Here is a 20,330-nt window from a genome sequence, read left to right as displayed (position 1 = left end):
CAGGTTGCTAGCTCAGCAGAGTATTTAAGACCAGACAGCAATGGATGGACCACATTCTTGGAATTGAGAACTCCTCTTTTTGATATACACCCATACCTTATGCCTAACCATCTGATACCAAACCTTGCTTTATCCTTCAACTTGATAAACCATTTAAATTCTTGGCCTTTCTATTTGACTTCTCAGATTTGGACTAATACTCTCTTTCCCAGCCAGTATCTCCACACCCTGGAAACCTTACAGATCATTCTGTATCTAATACTCATGGATTCACACATTTGTGTGTTTACTGTGCTCTTTGGTAACCTGGACCTGTCGTGGTCTAGCCTAATGCGCTGGTGTCAAACAGTATTCCACAAAGCACTACTTGCTGAAATTAGGAAAAATACTGAAAATAAAAAGTTTACAATACACTGACGTGCTTCAATCTTGCACATGGCTTTATAAATCACCAGATCAGGATCACTCCAGCTAATGGCTGCTCAAAACACACTGTCCTAAAGCCAAGAAACTGGATGGCCCTGCTGTCAAGAGATGCTGATCACATCCCCAGGAAGCTCCTTTAAGGCTCCGTGAAAGATCCACCCTACTGAATTTCTAATGCAACTGTAAGAATTCGTTACTCTGTACGTTTTTCAGTTCTCATCACAGACAAGGCAAAGTGAGTTGGTGTTCTTGGTTTCCCTAGACAGGAAAAACAGAAATAAAACATGCCTCACATGCTGCATGAAAATAATAACTAGGGTTACATAGAATTTATCATCAAAATTAATAAATCTAAGAATGAAAGTGACACTACTGATAATTCTGCCAGGAAAACAGGGGTGAGCCAGAGCAAAGAGGGAAGTATGGTTGCCCTATGTATCAAGAAGCCCTAAAAAAGTAACTCATCAACTTACACGGGGGCGGCGGTGGGGGCCTGCCTGTTGCTTTATAGCTGAATTCTAGCTTTTAGTCAACTCCCAGAAGCTAGAATTCAGCTATACTATTAAATAACACCTACCATTGCTTGAGCATGTGTCCTAAAAGAAAATAGTATTAAAAGGGACTCTTCCCCTATCTCTATAAGATGTGGGCTCCTGATAATACCAAAAAGGAACAGATCATTTTATATGTAAGTGCACTATTTGGGCTCCAAGCTTCAGCTATCAGGGAATGCAATGCTCTACATAAAAGAAGAAATGGGCTAAAATAGTCTTCTGCCTCCATTCCCTGCTTGCCCATCGTAGGTGAAAGTGGTAGTGGGTTGTCAGGAGTGGGGATGAAAAGGTGAGTAAAGAGATGCACAGAAAGACAGATAAAGACAAAGACAGACTGACATGGTGACCTTTGAGATTTTAGATCTAGCGATATGTAAAATTAGTTATAGAAACTTCCCAGTTATATAAATTAATACAGCCTATTTTAATTTCATCTGTGTTTCTACAATTTTGCAATAAAAAGGGTAATACATTTTCTGTATATCCCTGACATATTAGATGATCTGCTAATCTGCATCACATATGCCTCAATAAATAATGTTAATTATCATGACATTTTAAAGTCCTCACTAGTCCTTGGCTTTAAGCCTATGAACCTAAATATTTTTAATTTTTCCCATGTAATTAGCCATGAAGAACAATAAGTTCTTTATACAAATGCAAAGATTTGAATAGAAAGTATTATTTTTAAGAAGAAAGCCTGAAAAAATGCCAAATAACACTGAAGAAAGGAACTAAAGGCTTCACTTCAGACAAGAAAATCCTGAAGTAAGACAAAGTGTGCAAATATACTTTGCATCAGTGGTTACAGATTACCTCTTAATTATTTGTATTTCTGGTCAAAATCTTTGTTAGTACTCTCAAGAGTAATGGTGCTCACACTCTCCTATTTCTACTCAAGTATTAGTTTCTCTTTGATACCAGAGAAGACATTTCAAATGATTACATGGCTGCCATGAAATAAAAGTCAACTTAAAGATTTCTCTTTGAATATATTTTAAAATTTAGCTTTATTGAAATGGTGCTAAAAAATTGTCTTGTGACATTTAAAATAGCAAGTTTTTATTTAATGTTAACAGGTTTTTTCCTTTAGATTCTTATCACCTAGGCAAAAAACCTTTTGTCATACATCCTAAAAGCTATCCTCTCCATTAATCTGGTAAGCCTTGTTTGATGAGAGCTTTAGAACCTATCACATTTGTCCTTCATCCTTAGTTACTAGTAAGCCCCATGTCTAGTATCTTGCTAAGTTACTAACTTCCCCTTAACCTACAACCTTTCTCACAATTTTTCTCCCCCAGGCTTTTGCCCTCATGTTCCTGTTTTAGCTTTTGTGTGTGTGTGACAGGGACTCACTCTGCCACCCTGGTTGGAATACAGTGGCACAATCTCGGCTCACTGTAGCCTCAAGCTCCTGGGCTCAGGTGATCCTCCCACCTCAGCCTCCTGAGTAGCAGGGACTACAAGTGCGTGCCACCATGCCCAGCTAATTTTTTGTATTTTTTGTATAGACAAGATTTCATCATATTGCCCAGGTTGTGTTTTAACCTTTTTGGTTTTATTACCTATAGTTATTATATAATGTGTACCAAAACATTTACTTTAAAAAGTCACATATAAATGTGAAACAATTTTTTTCAAAGAGATTCCTTTTTGCCTAAACCTAGGACTCAAACAGAATAAAAACTTTATTTTTTCTGAGACAAGGTCTTACTCTGTTGCCCAGGCTAAAGTGCAGTGTTGTGATTACGGCTCACTGCAGCCTCAACTTCCTGGGGTCAGGTGATTCTCCCACCTCAGCCTCCCAGGTAGCTGGGACTATAGGCACGTGTCACTATGCCCAGCTAATTGTTAATATTTTTTTGTAAAGATGGGGTTCTGCCATGTTGCCCAGGCTGGTCTCGAACTCCAGGACTCAAGTGATCTACCTGCCTCAACCTCCCAAAGTAATGGGATTACAAGCATGAGTCACCACACCTGGCCTAAAACTAACTTTTTAAACTATCACATGGAAGATAATAGTATCCTCCAAAATTGCCTACTATCTTTCGCAAGCGCCTATATTAAAAATGTCTAAGTTAATGAAACCATAATAATTGCTAACAAAAGGCTGCTGAATTAAATCCACATCAAAAATCCTTTTCTACTTAATTTTTCTTCTATTTTTCTGTATCTTCCAAGTTTTCTGTAATGACAATGCATTTAAGGTACATGAGCACTTTTATAATTAGAAACACCTGAAGACGTTTTATAAAACACACGCTGGGTGTGATGGCTCACACTGTAATCCCAGCACTTTGTGAGGCCAAGGTGGAAGAATCACTTGAGCCTGTATGTTCAAGACCAGCCTGGGCAATATAGTGAGACCCTATCTTTATTATCTAAAAAAAGAAAAAAAAAAAACAAAAACAGAAACATCTACCTTAACCAAATTCTATTGCTTAAGGATAATTACCCTAGAATTTACTTCCAACTAAAAGTTATTGCTTCACTAATTCAAAATACTAAACAATAAATTTCTCAGAAATAGCTGATTTTTAAAAACTTCTGCTTTGTGTCATGGTGAGAAGAACAAAGAACGAGAAGTCAGAAGTCCTGGTTCAGCCATTAATTTGTAAAATGCTCTTGTAAAAAAAATCACTTCACTTCTCTGAGCTTTCTCATCTCTAAATGAAGACTTTATATGAGATAATCCTTCAAGTTATTTCTAGTTCTAGACCCTTAAACATTCAAATTAATATTCTGGTGATATATAGACACACACTTACACAAAATTATATATATACATGTATACTATTTATAAATATATCAATATATGCACACATATATAAGTTGGCATATTAACTAGCATTATATATACTTTACAAATAGATAATTTATAGATATGGCTCTATTATTATAAAGCAAAATAAAGAATGATAAATGTAAAATTCTCATGTAAGTTAAATAGATGTATTTTCCATCAGATTCAAACATTAATCTTAGTTATAAAAGGAAAAGAATAGAAGGAAATTAAAATTAGCCTCAAAGTATTCACTGGAATGGATAGATCAATGAATGAACAGATGAACGGATGCATGGATGAGTAAACAGGGGAAGGAAAGATATGAAAGAGATGGAGAAAAAGGCAAGAATTGGGTCTTCCTTATGCGTCCCTTATTCCTTAATAAATCCAGGATCAGGAAGGTAACGACTGTAAATCTTCTTAATATTACATCAAGATCCTCACTGTTTGCCTTCTAGATAGTCTGTAGTTAAATAAGAATAGTATCTTTGCTTTAGTCAAGATTTTATATCTTTTCCATTTTGAGTTTGTTCTCTAAGTAATAAAAAAATAAAAAAAGGTTCTATGTCTTTGGTTTTTTATCTATTATGTCTCAAATGAGATAAAATATTGTGACTCTGTTACAGCATTTTAACGTCATAAAACACATGTAAGTTATGATTACAGGGAAAAAAATCTTCCTCTAAATCTCAACTTTCTTTTACTGAGAAAAAAATCAAATCACCTTACCTGATATTGATACCTTGTTTGTATATTTTACATGCATCGGAAGGCAGAATTCGGGAAAGTAAAGGCACTGTATTTTTAAAAACAAAAGGTAAAAAATAACTACCTAAATTTTTAGATATTTACAAACTTTTAAATTAAAAGAGTAATGTGACATTTTGTTATCAAATTATAATAATTTCCTTTCAAATAGTATTTTTCCATTTAAAAATAAATAAAATACAAAAGGTAATTTTGAGCAACTTCAAATATCTACTATTTACTTGTAATTTCTGTATAGTTTACTGTACTCCCATCCCACCCACAAACAACGGTAGCAGAGTCAATATGATGCCACTCAGGTACAGACTGCATATTACAGATGAGTAAACAATACCGTATGGTAACTAAACCCTCCTGAATGGGTAACCAGATAGACTTGAACCTTATCTAATTTTGTAAATAAAATTTGGAAAAATTGCAGTAAAGTAACGTGTATAATAGAAAGAGACATCTTTGAAGTGAGACCGTTAAATTTGAGTTTGAATCCCAAATATGTGCCTTGCGGTTATTTAGACTCAATGCACCTGAGTTTCAAAATCTGTAAAATGGGAATCATACTATTTATCTACAGATTTCTACATTCCTATGTTGCTATCTATAGCTCATATACATGCTACAAGCCATATTCTGATAGTTTTTTATTATTTATTATCTGCTATTTTGGGGAGATATGAGTTATTCTACGGATAAATAAAGCTGCATAACAGGCTATAATAAACTACCATGTACAAAGAAATGAAAAAAGTGTGAAGCTCAAAATTCTTGAAATTAAGACCATATCGGAGGTATATGTGTACATAAGTGTGTGTGTATCTGTGTGCGTATAAGATATAGCAGATATATCTTACAAAATTAAGTGTTTTTAAAACGGGTGATAAATTAAGCTGAGTTAAAAACAAAGATTGTAGAGAAAATTAAAGGCTAATTTCTTAGTTAACTTTTTCAAAAGCATCAACATTTTCTAATTAACATTAAAGATAAATACCTAATGCAGGCTCGGTATGATAGCTCACACCTGTAATCCCAGCACTTTGAGAGGCCAAAGCGGATAAATCGCTTGAGCCCAGGAGTTCAAGACCAGCCTGGGCAACATGGCGAAACCCCATCTCTATCAAACATACAAAAATTAGCCAGTCTCATAAACCAGTCTTAAAAAAATAAATAAATAAATAAAATTTTAAATGCTGTAAAAAAAAAAAAAGTAACTAATGCTTCATGACTCCTTTAGATCCTTAGGAACCATTTAATCCAAAATGACTTCCAGCACTGAAAACTGTTTTCTGAATTTTAGTGCAAAAATAAGAAAAGTTTATTGTCCAGAGAGAATATCAACGAATTGTTGCCCTAGTGAAAGAATATAAGAAATCTTCTTCTGACAAAGCTTTTCCTTTCTCAGCTGGGCACGGTTTGGCTATAACTGCAGCCATATGGGAGGCCAAGGCAGGAGGACTGCTTGAGCCCGGGAGCTTGAGGCTAGCCTGGGCAACATAGCAAGACCCTGTCTCTACAAAAATAAAAATAGAAAAATTAGCCAGGTGTGGTGTCAGGTACCTGTAGTCCTAGCCACCTGGGAGACTGAAGCAGGAGGATCACCTGAGGCCAGGAGTTGAAGGCTGAAGTGGGCTATGATCATGCCACTGCACTCCAGCCCAGTGACACAGCAAAACCCTATCTCTTTGGATAAAAAAGAAAGAAAGAAAAAACTTTTTTGCAACAAAAATTGAGAAGAGCAATAATAGTGTAATTCTATAAATGATCAAAGTTCTTTCATGCTCATTAATTGAGATCTATCCTGAAGTAAGTATTTGCTGTAGCATGAACCAAAGATGATTAAAAGTAGATAGCACTCCAACTTAAGTTAATTTAACTTCATTATATCTCATTACTTATTTATTTTTTTAAAGATGGGAGTCTCCCTATATGGGTCAGGTTGGTCTTGAACTCCTGGCCTCAAGCGATCCTCCCACCTCAGCCTCCCAAAGTGCTAGGATTACAGGCACAAGCCACCACACCCAGCCAACTTTATTATATCTTTTGAAGTAATTATAACACCCTACAAAAACAGAATTTAATATCATACACTAATACTTTTATTAAAAGTCAGGAAAGGAGGAAAATGGTAAGGCAGAGAGAAAACAAGTTGAGGATTGAGAGCAAAAGCTAAGAAAAAAAAAGAAAAGGGCCGGGCACGGTGGCTCACGCCTGTAATCCCAGCACTTTGGGAGGCTAAGGAGGGCAGATCACGAGGTCAGGAGATCAAGACCGTCCTGGCTGACACGGTGAAACCCCATCTCTACTAAAAATAGAAAAAATTAGCCGGGCGTGGTGGCAGGCACCTGTAGTCCCAGCTACTCGGAGAGGCTGAGGCAGGAGAATGGCATGAACCCAGGAGGCGGAGCTTGCAGTGAGCCGAGATTGTGCCACTGCACTCCAGCCTGGGCAACAGAGCGAGATTCCATCTCAAAAAGAAAAAAAAAAAAAAATTAAAGAAGTTAAATTATTGAGCCAAAAAAAAAAAAAAGATTTCTGATAGATTTTAATGCATTCCAAAACATATCAATTTATATTTTCCCAAGTCCGAAATAACTCTTTTTCTCCCCCACGTAAGTTAAACAACCAACCTATCTCCTATACCTCAGTATAAGTTTAGCACAGTATTCCAAGAGTAGCATAATTCACTAAACAGAAAATAAAAAGAGAGTTTTTAAATTTAAATTTTCATTTGGCTACCACTTACTCCCCAATTTTCTTTCTTTCTTTCTTTCTTTCTTTCTTTCTTTCTTTTTTTTTTGGAGACAGAGTCTCGCTCTGTCACCTAGGCTGGAATGCATGGAATGCAGTGGTGCAATCTCAGCTTACTGCAAACTCCGCCTCCCAGGTTCAAGTGATTCTCCTGCCTCAGCCTCCTGAGTAGCTGGGATTACAGGCACCCGCCACCACACCCAGCTAATTTTTGTATTTTTAGCAGAGACAGGGTTTCACCATGTTGGCCAGGTTGGTCTCAAACTCCTGACCTAAGGTGATCCACCCGCCTCGGCCTCCCAAAGTGCTGGGATTACAGGCGTGAGCCACCACGCCCAGACTACTCCCCAATTTTCAGAAGAGTTTCTAAGATTAATGTTTTCCAACTATAATACACAAATAATAGGCAGGGCGCGGTGGCTCAAGCCTGTAATCCCAGCACTTTGGGAGGCCGAGGCAGGCGGATCACGAGGTCAGGAGATCCAGACCATCCTGGCTAACACGGTGAAACCCCGTCTCTACTAAAAAAAAAAAATACAAAAAATTAGCCAGGCATGTTGGCGGGCGCCTGTAGTCCCAGCTTCTCGGAAGGCTGAGGCAGGAGAATGGCGTGAACCCAGGAGGTGAAGCTTGCAGTGAGCCGAGATTGCACCACTGCACTCCAGCCTGGGCGACAGAGACAGACTCTATCTCAAAAAAAATAAATAAATAAATAATAATAATAATAATAATAATATACAAATAGTCTCAAATACAGGATGGATTGATTCTGTAGACAACGAATAAAAATAGAAAATAAGTTTTTTAGTTAAAACATGCTATATGCATAATGCAAAATTTAAAGTAGTGATCATATTATAAATTATTTGACACTTTATAGTATACAAAGGGCTTTCTTCAAAAAAAGATTTTATTTCATATACACCAAAAGAAAGTTTGCAACAGGTGGGGTAGTTAGTATTATCCTCATTTTAAAAATGAAGAATCAAGCTCAGAAAACATATAAAATATGTGATTTGCAACGTCAAATACTTAGGGGCCGGTATTTCTGATTCCAATTCAAAGCTTTTCTATACCTAAAAACCCAGGCTGGAATATTTCAGTTACCTTCAAACTTGTTACTAAGTCTGTGGCTATTTTCTCCAAAGTCTGAATATAAGTAACAGCATAAAAAAGAGCGTGCTCTACTATCTCAAAAGAAAACTCACCCTGATTTCAGTATTTCTTGGCTTCCCCTTATTTCTCGCTTGCCTTTTTAAAAAATATTATGTGTTTTGACAAGGGAAAGAAATATGCCAAAACTCTAAAGTTTGATCATAAAATCTAATAAAAGATCTAGGATATGTATAAGCCAATGGGTTTTGTTTTAGAATTATACATGACATCTAATCATCACATATTAATAGTTGTGACTTTAAATCAGTATAATCCTTTACTAGCAATGAAACAGATGTGCTGACTTTTTGCATCAAAGTTCTCAAAGAAGAAATACTTTGGACAACTGTCTCAGTGGTTACTTCAGGAACTCAATTATGCAACATTTATAATGTATTGTTTATAACTGTAGATATATACACAATTTTAGAAGTGATTGCATGTATTTATATTTTAGTATAATTAAAATACCACTTTTAAAACATTTTATAACATTTTGTTCAGCAATATACATTGACTATTTTAGAATTCAAACCACTAATGATTACTAAGAGAATCAGTTAAAGAGCCAAAATACTCAAGGGACAACCCAGTTTAGGATCACAAAGCAGGACTGGGGTCTCCCCAGATGGGAAAAAAATGGGGTAAAAAAGATAGTATTCAGGTTTTAGATCAATCTAACTTGGAGCTCCTTTACTACACAAGGCTACTGTCAACCTGTTTTTCTATGTGTTCTAGGACACCAGGACTCCTGAATGATATATAAGGCATAAAAGCAAGATGGCACTATTAGAGTAACAAGACTGCATAATCTTTAATAGAGAGAAACTATCCTGATGAGCTAGAGTTATACACATGTCAGAAAAAACTGATTAAATTTAGAATTTAAAATTCTCTATACAAGGATTAAACACACTAGAAAACCCTTAATCATCCATGCCATAAAGTATTATGCAGCTGTTAAAATTAGTGAAGTATTTCCACTTGAAATATGGTAAGATGCCTATTATGGGTTGAATAAAAATGACGGCTGGGTGTAGTAGCTCACGCCTGTAATCCCTGCACTTTGGGAGGCCGAGGCGGGTGGATCATCAGAGGTCAGGAGTTCGAGACCAGCCTGGCCAACATGGTGAAACCCTGTCTCAACTAAAAACATAAGGCGCACACATGTAGTCCCAGCTTCTCTGGAGACTGAGGTGTTAGGATCACTTGAACCCGGGAGGTGAGGTTGCAGTGAGCTGAGATCGCGTGACTGCACTCCAGCCTGGGTGATAGAGTGAGAGTCCCTCTCAATAAATAAATAAATAACTATGTCAACTTGCATAATGATATAACAGTATGATTCCACAGGAGAAAAAAAACCTAATTCTGAGGGGTTGTGTGTGCATAGATATATACACAAACACTTTAGTAAGCACTGAAAAGCATCTGAAAGTAGTCATACCAAATGTTAACAATAGTCACCTCTGGGAAGCGGTAACAGGGAAACTTAAAAATACCGGATTAATTTTCTATAATATTCAAAACTTTTACAGTGAATATTCTATTAAAAATAGATTAAAATCTTAGTAAACTGAGGATAATTTTAGTATTAAATGATAACTTGTATTAGTCAAAGCTAACTAAAAAGCATAATACAATTTTTAGAAATGTATACAGATGTTATAAAATCAATGTTTAAAATTTACGTAAGCTGTAATTTACATAAGCTGGGGAGGAAGTCTGATTTGTATCTAAAAGCTCCAAATAAAGAAGGCAGTTTATCAAAAATATAATTTGTAGAAAATTATTACTTGTTGAAAAGAGGCCAGATTCTTTCTCAAGACAATAGAAAACTACTATTTTTTTCATACAGTAGAGAGAAATAAGTGTTAATGGACTTCAGATTTATGGCTGCGTTTACTTTTTCAGAAGAAATCATAAGATGTAAGAGAATTAGAAGAAATAACAAGCATAACTGTTAATTAAAGTTTAAATCTGGTAACTTCCTAGGCATTTTACTGCTATATGGTATATTGTATAACCTATTTTCTTACTGACGAGTTGAAGCTGAATTTGCAAACCCAAGTGTATTGTGAGAATATCATAACTTCCTCAAGGTTAACAAATGTCAGAATGTAATGTTTTAAATTAAGTTGCATTTATTGACCTCCCATAGACCAGGCCTAAAACTGAAATTTCTATTACTCTGGAAATCCCACTACAAATTGCCTGGGCAGAGCAGTAGCAGCACTGGATGGGGCTAAGTACTGTAAGCAATTTCCACTTCACAGTCTAGAATTTGTTTTTAAATGTATAGAGAAAACCATAGAGGCACAGAATGTAGAACTGAAAAGAAACAGATTTGCTAGTTCAAAATTCCTATTCTACTGACTGAATTCTTTGCCCAAAGTTCCTCATTTGGTATAATATGCATACGTGCCTGGGCGACAGAGTGAGACTTTGTCTCAAAAAAAAAAAAATAATAATTTAGATGCTTTAACAAAAACTCACATAATAAGCTCATTATGTCTAAACCTTTAGAGATTACATTTTTTTAAATATTTAAAAACAACAAAATTTAGTTGTTTAGTTAGTAAAATAAAGGTCACTAGAATCAAACTTCATATTTGGATATGAAAGTTTTCTCTCTAGTGGACTCATGTTTAAAATGAGGAGGAGAAAAACCTTGTTAAGGTAAGTCAATAAATGACTGCAAAAAAATCTAGGGCAAAATTAGGGTCTTTCATAAGTCACTGGAATCAATGTTCAACCAAATAGTATGTAAAGAAAGTGGCTATAAAGTATGCAAGAGGCAAAATAACGGAAAGACAACAAAATATACATAAACAAAAAATGTTAACTAAATTCTCCACATTCAGAGATCTAAGTACTAGATTTCAAATGTCCTTAAATTCAGTAGTCCCATAATCCCATAATTATTTTCTTTTCTGAAAACTCCTTGCGTTCTATTATTAAATTTTAAATGCTGTTTGTAAAACATTTTTAAAACTAAAAGTACCATTTTCAACCTTAAAAATATAAACTATTGGCCAGATGTGGTGGCTCACTTCTGTAATCCCAGCACTTTGAGAGGCCGAGGTAGGAGGATAGCTTGAGCCCAGGTGTTCTAGACCAGCCTGGGAAACACAGTGAAATTCCATCTCTACAAAACATAAAAATAATTAGCCAGGTGTGATGGCATGTGCCTGTGGTCCTAGCTACTCAGGAGGCTGAGCGGGGAGGATTGCCTGAGCCCAGGAGTTCGAGGCTGTAGTAAGCTATGATCGTACCACTGCACTCCAGCCTCGGCAACAGTGAGAACTTGTCTCAAAAAAAAAAAAGATTTATTAAAGTTACTAATCAAGTTGGAATAATTAAATATTATAGGGCTTTATAATGATCACAGTCAATGTCATGAAAAATACTTTTCCTCACAGCAAGTATTAAATTTGTTATCCTAACATTTCTATATGATAGGTATTTTTGTACTTGCATTTCTGCATGAGTACATATTTTATAGTAAAACATAGCATATTCTTACCCCAGCTTTGAAAATCCCAGTGAAGTTCTAGATAAAAGTCACCTAGCTGAAAAATGAAATATGAATAATTACTAAATGCACCTTAGTTAAAAGCTCTCATGCTTTAAAAATATGGCTATTCCTTAAAACATTATAATACATGCATTACTATACTTAATTACAAAGGAAAATATGCACCTGTATATTTTATAAGAATATTTTAACTACATAGTAACATATCTGAAACTGGTAAGCCTTTAAATTTGTATCAATAAATGTTACACTTCCCAGTATAAACAAAATAACAATAATAATAAATATTATTTTTTAAATAGTTAACTTTAGAAATGTTATTAAAAATTACTACCAAAATGATTATTTGTATAACCTAATAATGGCATTTAAAAAATGGCCCATTGTAATAGAAGATATTTTTCTGTAAAGGGATAATACAAGTTTATTAAATCTGAAACATGTCATCATATAATATCTATGAAAAAAAATTTTTTTTTCTTGAGATGCAGTCTCACTCCATCGCCCAGGTTGGACTGCAGTGGCATGATCTCGGTTCACTGCAACCTCTGCCTCCTGGGTTCAAGCAATTCTCCTGTCCCAGCCTCCCAAGTAGCTGGGACTATAGGCGCCTGCCACCATGCCTGGCTAATTTTTTTTTTTTTAAATTTTTAGTAGAGACGGAGTTTCACCTTTTTGGTCAGGCTAGTCTCGAACTCTTGACCTCAGGCGATCCACCCGCTTCGGCCTCCCAAAGTGCTGGGATTACAGGCATGAGTCACTATGCCTGGCCGAAAAAAAATTTTATTTTGCAAATTAGAAGCTAGACACCAAAGATTATAACTGTTAAGAGTATATGTTCTAAATACAAGTAGAGCATTACAAATACAGCAACATCAACAAGTTAGTCTTTTTCAAAAAGTGATAAAAGTGAATATTAATATTAGATATCACTGCAATATGAGTAAAACATTTTTCTGGCTTTTTCTATTTCTTCAGATCTAAAAAAAAAAAAAGCACCACTAACAGAGACAAGCTGTCATCATATCATCATGACAGGTCTGTCTTTCTCCCACAGTTCTTTCAGGCAGCAGAAATACAGAGGAAGAGAGTAACAATAGAAAACAAACCACTCTCTTTTGTGTGCCAGCATACCCAGCTCTTAGCACAAGGAGATAGGACAGATAAAAAGAGTTTTTGTTACATAAAGAATATACAGGCCGGGCACGGTGGCTCACGCCTATAATCCCAGCACTCTAGGAGGCTGAGGCAGGCGGACTGCTTGAGCTCAGGAGTTTGAGACCAGCCTGGGCAACATGGTGAGACCCCATCTCCACTAAAAATACAAAAAATTAGCTGGGCGACAGAGTGAGGCGCCGTCTCCAAAACAAACAAATAAAAAAACCTGCCACTTCTCGTAGCAATGGCTTTAGCTGTAGAGAATCTTAACTGTGACTTACCTGCTTTTTTTTTCTTTAGAGCTCTTATCTAATTTATTGAAAGTAATAAATCTTTATCTTCCTAGTTCAAAGTGAGGTGCTTCTACTAAGATCACATTCATACACTATAATTATTGCTTAATTTAAGCATGATTTTTACCATTTTTTGGCCCTTACTAAGTGAGAATTTAAATTGTATTAAGAAAAAAATGCTTAAAACTCACTTATAATTACTCCCAAGGTGCAAAATTAACAAAGAAATATAGCTTACCTCTTTCAGGGCTTTTAATAATCGAGGTCTTTTTTCTTCAACACTTTCCCTGGATTGCTGCTTAAGCTTCCTCAAAAGAGCTGTAACTAAAGTTTAAATTTCAAAAATAACTAATTTAAATTTTCATCATGCAATAAAAACACCACTGGCTTATTATACATATAGATAATACATGTACACATATGTGCATGTGCATGTGTGTGTGTATGTGTGTGTGTGTATCTACATCTACAATATATTTTGAAAGGCCAAAAATCAAAGAGCAATGTTTAAATTACTGAAGGCCTCTTGGAACAGTAAAAGAAGCTGAGACATAGAAGTCAGAGAACATGGGACCTATACAGATAGAATAAGTTAGTAAGTTTAATAAAACTGGTATGATCCCCAAAGAATAATGAGAAGAGATATTTCAACATCAACCTACACCATATTCACACTAGCTTTTACTAGTTTTTAATTATCAGTAACGATTTACCTAACTGTGCCAAGATAAGCAAACTCATTCAAATGATGCAATGTCCTAATAGAACACTGACCTCAAGGAAGATCTCAAAAACAACAGATCTCAAAAATCCCACTGGAAGCCACTTTTCTAAAAACATGTAATTACCTGCAATTGTTACCAGGTGTATCTGTTGTTTTATCACTGGAGGATATACCATCACATACTACCAGCACAGTATAAAAAATACAAAAATGAATCTTATTGTACCTGGAAAAAGAACTTCTGAATCTAAGCAAACCTAAAGTCCTCCATAGTGTATTTTCAATTACTGAGATTTAAGCACATTGCTGAAGTTCAAACCCCAGCTTTACCACTTAGTGGTTGTGTGTAAACTTGGACAAGTTACTACTTAATTTCTCTAAACTTCCTTTTTTTTCCTCTCCTTTGTCAAGTAAGAATAGAAGTAAGGGCACAGTGGTCTGCACCTGTAGTCCCAGCTACTCAGGAGGTTAAGGTGAGAGGATCACTTGAGCTCAGGAGTTTGAGACCAGCCTGGGAAACATAGTGAGACCCCCATCTCTATTAAAAAAAAAAAAAAAATTAGCCAGGGCTTGATGGTGTGCACCTGTGATCCTAGCTACTTGGGAGGCTGAGGCAGGAGGACTGGTTGTGCCCAAGAGTTTGAGGCTGCAGTGCGCTATGACCACTGCACTCCAACCTGGGTGACAGAGCAAGACACTGTGCCTGTAATTAACTAAATACAATTTTTATCTATTAGAATGAAGGTCTAAAATTCACTGGCAAAATCAATCAATTAATCCTTAATATTTGTCAAAATAAGAAAAAATATTAGACTTGAATGAAATAAGCACAGGAAAAAATAAGAACATGGAAAAATGTGCATCGGGGGAAATATACACATCTATACATGCTAATTTCCTCCTGATTCTAACATATTTTTCATATACATACATATACATATGCATTCTGAGGGCTTTTTAAAAATCAGTAAAACATTTTTACTATTTCACAGTATGCATTCTTATAAACCACTTCAAGTCCCATGTGGAATGCAGAAGCAGAAGGCGAATAAAAAAAGAAGGTAGTGAAAGCTTGGACTAGATTTTTCTTTTGTCCACATAGGCCCAAAATTAGGAAAAATCTAGGGAAGCATGTAAAAATAGTAGGAGCTATTCTTATTTTTAACCACAGGTCTAACTAAATTCCAATATATTTTAAAAAGCCAAAAATCAAAGAACAATGTTTAAATTACTGAAGGTATCTCAAAATAATCAAAACTGAGACACAGAAATCAGGAAACACAGGACCTAGTTTCAGTTCTACCATATACTAGCTTGGTGACCTAAATCAATAATTCCCAAATACGAACCTACATTTCTGTGCCCCATTATTTGAGTTTCCAATGATATGCAGAAAATGAGAAAAAATGTGTACTAGAATGAGTTTTTTCTTAATAAATTTTTTTAAAGACTATTCTTCCTACTTTTGGTGTCAAATATCTTTTTTTAAAAATAAAATGTGGATCACAAAAGACAGTAGTTACCGTTTTTATAAAGTTCTGATAGTCTAAAATGGAAAAGTTAGATTCCCTATATCAATCACAGTAAAAAATTTTTTTTCTGGTCTGTGAAATCCAAAAAGTCTGAGAATCAATGACTTAGATAATCATTTAAAGATTCAAGTATGAATCTGACAAACCTTCCTGTTCATTATAATTTAATGTCAAAGTTATATTACCCAAATGTAGTACAATTCTTTTTAATAGTCATTGTTTTCCACTATAAGCTCAAGTACCTTAATAAATCTTATTCAATCTACCTTGCCTTCAGATTGAAATGGGCCTCGGTTGAACGTAGAGAATGAAAAGAATTCAATTCCTAGATAGAAAGGGTCTTTCAATAAAAAGCAGAGACTACATATTTTTTTATCAGCCTGATTTTATTAACTAAATATAATTGTAACTGACTGAAGGCATTCAGTAAATAATGACCAAACATCATTAAAAAAGCTGAAGGCATTCAATAAATAACGACCAAACGTCATTAAAAAGGTAATGGCAACCACTGTATATAGCATAGTATAACAACATATGCAAAGAGATTCCCTTTTCTATATAAGGCTTCATATTGAAAAATACCATAAACTCAAACTTCCTATGGATGCACATTCAGAAAGCAATTACACAAAATTACCAGTATCCTTTTTAGGGATCAGTATTTGTATTCCCATATTGTAAGAATTTTACTAATACTGATTAATAATGAAGATTAAAATTAGCTTTAGAGGATTTAGGTGATAAGAGAATTCATACAAAGACTCAAATGCAAAAGTCCATAAACCACAACTGATTTTACTTTCTCCTTCCTCCTTCTCCAACTGAAGTTTACAGTCTGACCTAAAGCTTTTGGAACTGTGCCCTACTGCTCCAGGTATTACTTAAATCTGTTATCTTTTGTGCTCCTCTTCCTTCTAAGCTCCAATCTATTTCCTGCTTCCCACTTGGACAGTTCTACCTGATGTACTACAGTTGATTCAAACCCAACAAATCTAACACAAATTAAAGACCATACTGCTCTTGCTCTTATAGTCTATATATCAATTAATTAATGAAATCACCACCATTAATCCATAACAGAGACCTTAGAGTTACTCTGAATCATTCTATCATTACCCATATCCAAGGGATAATCCATTCTGTTAAATCAATCTTTTTTTTTTTTTTTTTTTTTTGAGATGGAGTCTCGCTCTGTCGCCAGGCTGGAATGCAGTGGCGCAATCTTGGCTCACTGCAACCTCTGCCTCTTGGGTTCAAGCTATTCTCCTGCCTCAGCCACCAGAGTAGCTGGGACTACAGGCGCACGCCACCATGCCCAGCTAATTTTTGTATTTTTAGTAGAAGCGGGGTTTCACCATGTTGGCCAGGATGGTCTCGATCTCTTGACATGGTGATCCACCCACCTCAGCCTCCCAAAGTTCTGGGATTACAGGCATGAGCCACCACGCCCGGCTAAATCTTTCTTTTAATTACTTTCTGATCTATCCCTTCCTTCTCTAAAAACACTATGTCTTTAAGTCAAGCTTACCTCATTTGTTCCAAAAATGTTTTTTTCTAAATATCTCTTGCCTCCCTGACTCCACTGTATTAATTAGAAAGTCTTTTCACTTATCTAATAATATCAATCCCTGCTTTGAAGTCCTCTGGGGTTTTCCAGAGACTGGAAATTGGGATTAACATCTTGAATAGCACATAAAGCTGATATCAACCTGGTCCTTTTATCATTACAACTTCATTTCCCAACACTGGTCTTTGCCCCTTCATCCATCTTTGCCATGTATCATTAAGAAGCCAAACAGAGGGCCACGGTGGCTCACACCTGTAATCTCAGCACTTTGGGAGGCCGAGCCGGGTGGATCGCCTGAGGTCAGGAGTTCGAGACCAGCCTGGCCAAGATAGTGAAACCCGGTCTCTACTAAAAATACAAAAAATTAGCTGGGTATGGTGGCGGGTGCCTGTAATCTCAGCTACTCGGGAGGCGGGGGCAGGAGAATTGCCTGAACCTGAGAGGCGGAGGCTGCAGAGCCAAGATCGCGCCATTGCACTCCAGCCTGAGCAACAAGAGGGAAAACTCCATCTCAAAACAAAAAAAAAAAAGAAAGAAAGAAACCAAATACATATTGTTCCCTAGCATATGCCTTGTTTTTTTATATTTCCATGCTTTATACACATTCCATTCTCGCACAGTAGAATGCCTTTACCCACCTTTTTAACTCCTAAAATCCTTTGAAACAGCTTTAATAACCAAACACCTTGCTAAGAACCTGAATAACTTTTCCACTCATCTGTTTCCCCCGGGACTTTGTAAATACTTCAGAATGCCACAGAATATTCACTGGTCTCTCTCCCTAAAGTAGGATGACTTCTTCAACATCAAAGTTAATGGCACATCCTGACTATGTTTCTGACACATCTAGTAGGTATTCAGAACACAAAGAGACAATTCCTGGCCTCATACACTCTGCCTAAAGGGAATGGGCAGAGTTCTGACACAGTATATGAGCAGAGAAAACTTCCTTGTACTTGAGCTGAGATCTGAAGAATCTTAAGGAGCTGTGACAAAAAGAGGGGGATATATAAGTATGAGGAGTATGAGAAACCAAAAAGCCAGCAGAGCTGACACATAGAAAGCCAGATGGAAAGAACAAGATGAGGAAGGAGACAAAGAAGTGATACATACTATCATACTGGACCTTATGAACAAAGTTAGCAATTTTGGTCTTTGTCCTCAGAACAGGAGGTTTTAAAGAATTTTACACAGAGAATAATATGACCAGAAGACGAAACTAAAATATAACAAAATATTAACAGTGGTCGTCTTTTTTTTTTTCTTGAGACAGGGTCTCGCTTTGTCCCAGGCTCCAGGCTGGAGTGCAGTGGCACAATGTCGGCTCACCACAGCCTCAGCCTCCCAGGCTCAAGTGGATCCTCCCATCTCAGCTCCCAAGTACCTGCGGCCACACGCACAGATCACCATGCCTGGCTAATTTTTGTACTTTTTTGTAGAGACAGGTTTTTGCCATGCTACTTAGGCTGGTCTTGAACTCCTGGGCCCAAGCGACCCACCTGTCTCGGCCTCCCAAAGTGCTGGGATTACAGGCATGCCCCACCACACCTGACCCAACAGTGGTTATCTTTGAGTGATATTATTTTCTTTTTTTCTCCTATAATTCCTAATTTCCTACAATGAATGTCATCATTTTCTTATAAGAAAAAACATTACAAAGTTTTGAAAACTCAGGAGAGTTGTGATAAATAAAAGTCCTACTATAATACTTAGTTTTTTCTTTTTTTTTTCAGACAGGGTCTCACTCTGTCACCCAGGCTGGAGTGCAGTGGCGTGATCTCAGCTCACTGCTACCTCCACTTCCCAGGGTCAAGCAATCCTCCCACCTCAGGCTCCCACGTAGCTAGGACTACAAGCACACACCACGCCAGCTAATTTTTGTACTTTTTGTAGTGTTGGGATCCCCCTATGTTTCCCAGGCTCAAGCAATCTGCCTGCTTCGGCCTCCCAAAGTGCTGGGATTACTGGCATCTAATATAATACTTTTAAGAAAAATTTTGATTCTTGATACACAGTCTCGAATTTTCTTTGCAGTTTTTATTCATCTCTTCATTAATTCATTAAACAAATATTGTACCAGAGATAAAGGGGTGAATAAGACAACATATGCATGACTTGAAGTCTCACAAAGCTTATGTTATCAAGATACACAGAGTAGGGAACACATACTGAAAAATTAATTAGAAGTATGCAACATATTGCAAAGGAAAAGAGTAAACCACAATGAAAATGTACAACAAGAACTTAACCTACTCTAGAAGTTGAGGAAAGCCTTCTCTCAAAAAGAAATATAAAATTGAAGACTAAATGAAGACTTCTAGTTCAATGTAAGATGGCAAACCAATACGAACTGCTGTCTCTCCCTCCACATTAACACTTTTGATGTGCCACGAAAATAAGACAAAGGCCGACAGAATTCCCAAAACTACCATAAGTATACCATGACATAAATCTGCACAAACTGTGAGCAACTTCTGGAGAGACAAAAGACAACTAGATCACAGACTGCATAAAGAAACCAGAGCTGTCTAGATCAGAGAAAGCTAGGAACCATGGGTGAGGGATAAATTGTGGGGAAAAAAGGCTTTTTAGTTGTATCCATATCTCTATCTCATACTGGTCTGGGCTGATCACTGTTTACCAGGTAACCACTGTAAGGCAGAAAAGCAACATAATCTTGAAATTTTATCACTAATTAGTGAAATGATTCTAAACAGTCTCTGACAAGTAGTTTGCATTGTCTGTCTTGTGGTACAAGAATGTTAGCAAAATTATCAGAAATCAGAAAAAATGGACAAATAGGTCACAAAGTTTTTGCCAATAATTAATAATATTAGATTACCTCTGATTTTTCAAAAAACATAATTTTCTGAGCCCAGAAAATGTTAATGTAACACAAGTCAAAAAATCAAAAACTTAAATCACAGTGCTTAAGATAATTTCAAAGTACAGACATAGCCGGGCACGGTGGCTCACGCCTGTAATCCCAGCACTTTGGGAGGCCGAGGCAAGTAGATTACCTGAGGTCAGGAGTTCAAGACCAGCCTGGCCAACATGGTGAAACCCCATCTCTACTAAAAATACAAAA

The 20,330-nt window shown here is 36.2% G+C and overlaps 1 protein-coding gene across 1 annotated transcript in view; it reads right to left on the bottom strand.

Moving 5' to 3' along the window:
* ANKRD13C (ankyrin repeat domain 13C) overlaps positions 1-20,330 on the bottom strand; it is a 90,089-nt gene that overhangs the window by 41,285 nt on the left and 28,474 nt on the right. The window contains exons 4-6 of the mRNA XM_030823142.1: positions 13,655-13,740; positions 11,954-11,999; positions 4,495-4,561 (exon numbers count right to left, since the gene is read on the bottom strand). Coding sequence (XP_030679002.1) covers positions 4,495-4,561; positions 11,954-11,999; positions 13,655-13,740 — 199 coding nt within the window. The remainder of the gene's footprint in view (positions 1-4,494; positions 4,562-11,953; positions 12,000-13,654; positions 13,741-20,330) is intronic.

Source organism: Nomascus leucogenys, chromosome 12, assembly GCF_006542625.1.
Source record: "Nomascus leucogenys isolate Asia chromosome 12, Asia_NLE_v1, whole genome shotgun sequence".
Taxonomy (NCBI): Eukaryota; Metazoa; Chordata; class Mammalia; order Primates; family Hylobatidae; genus Nomascus; species Nomascus leucogenys.
Note: the sequence above shows the minus strand (reverse complement) of the source record. Positions and strands in the feature narration are given on the sequence as shown.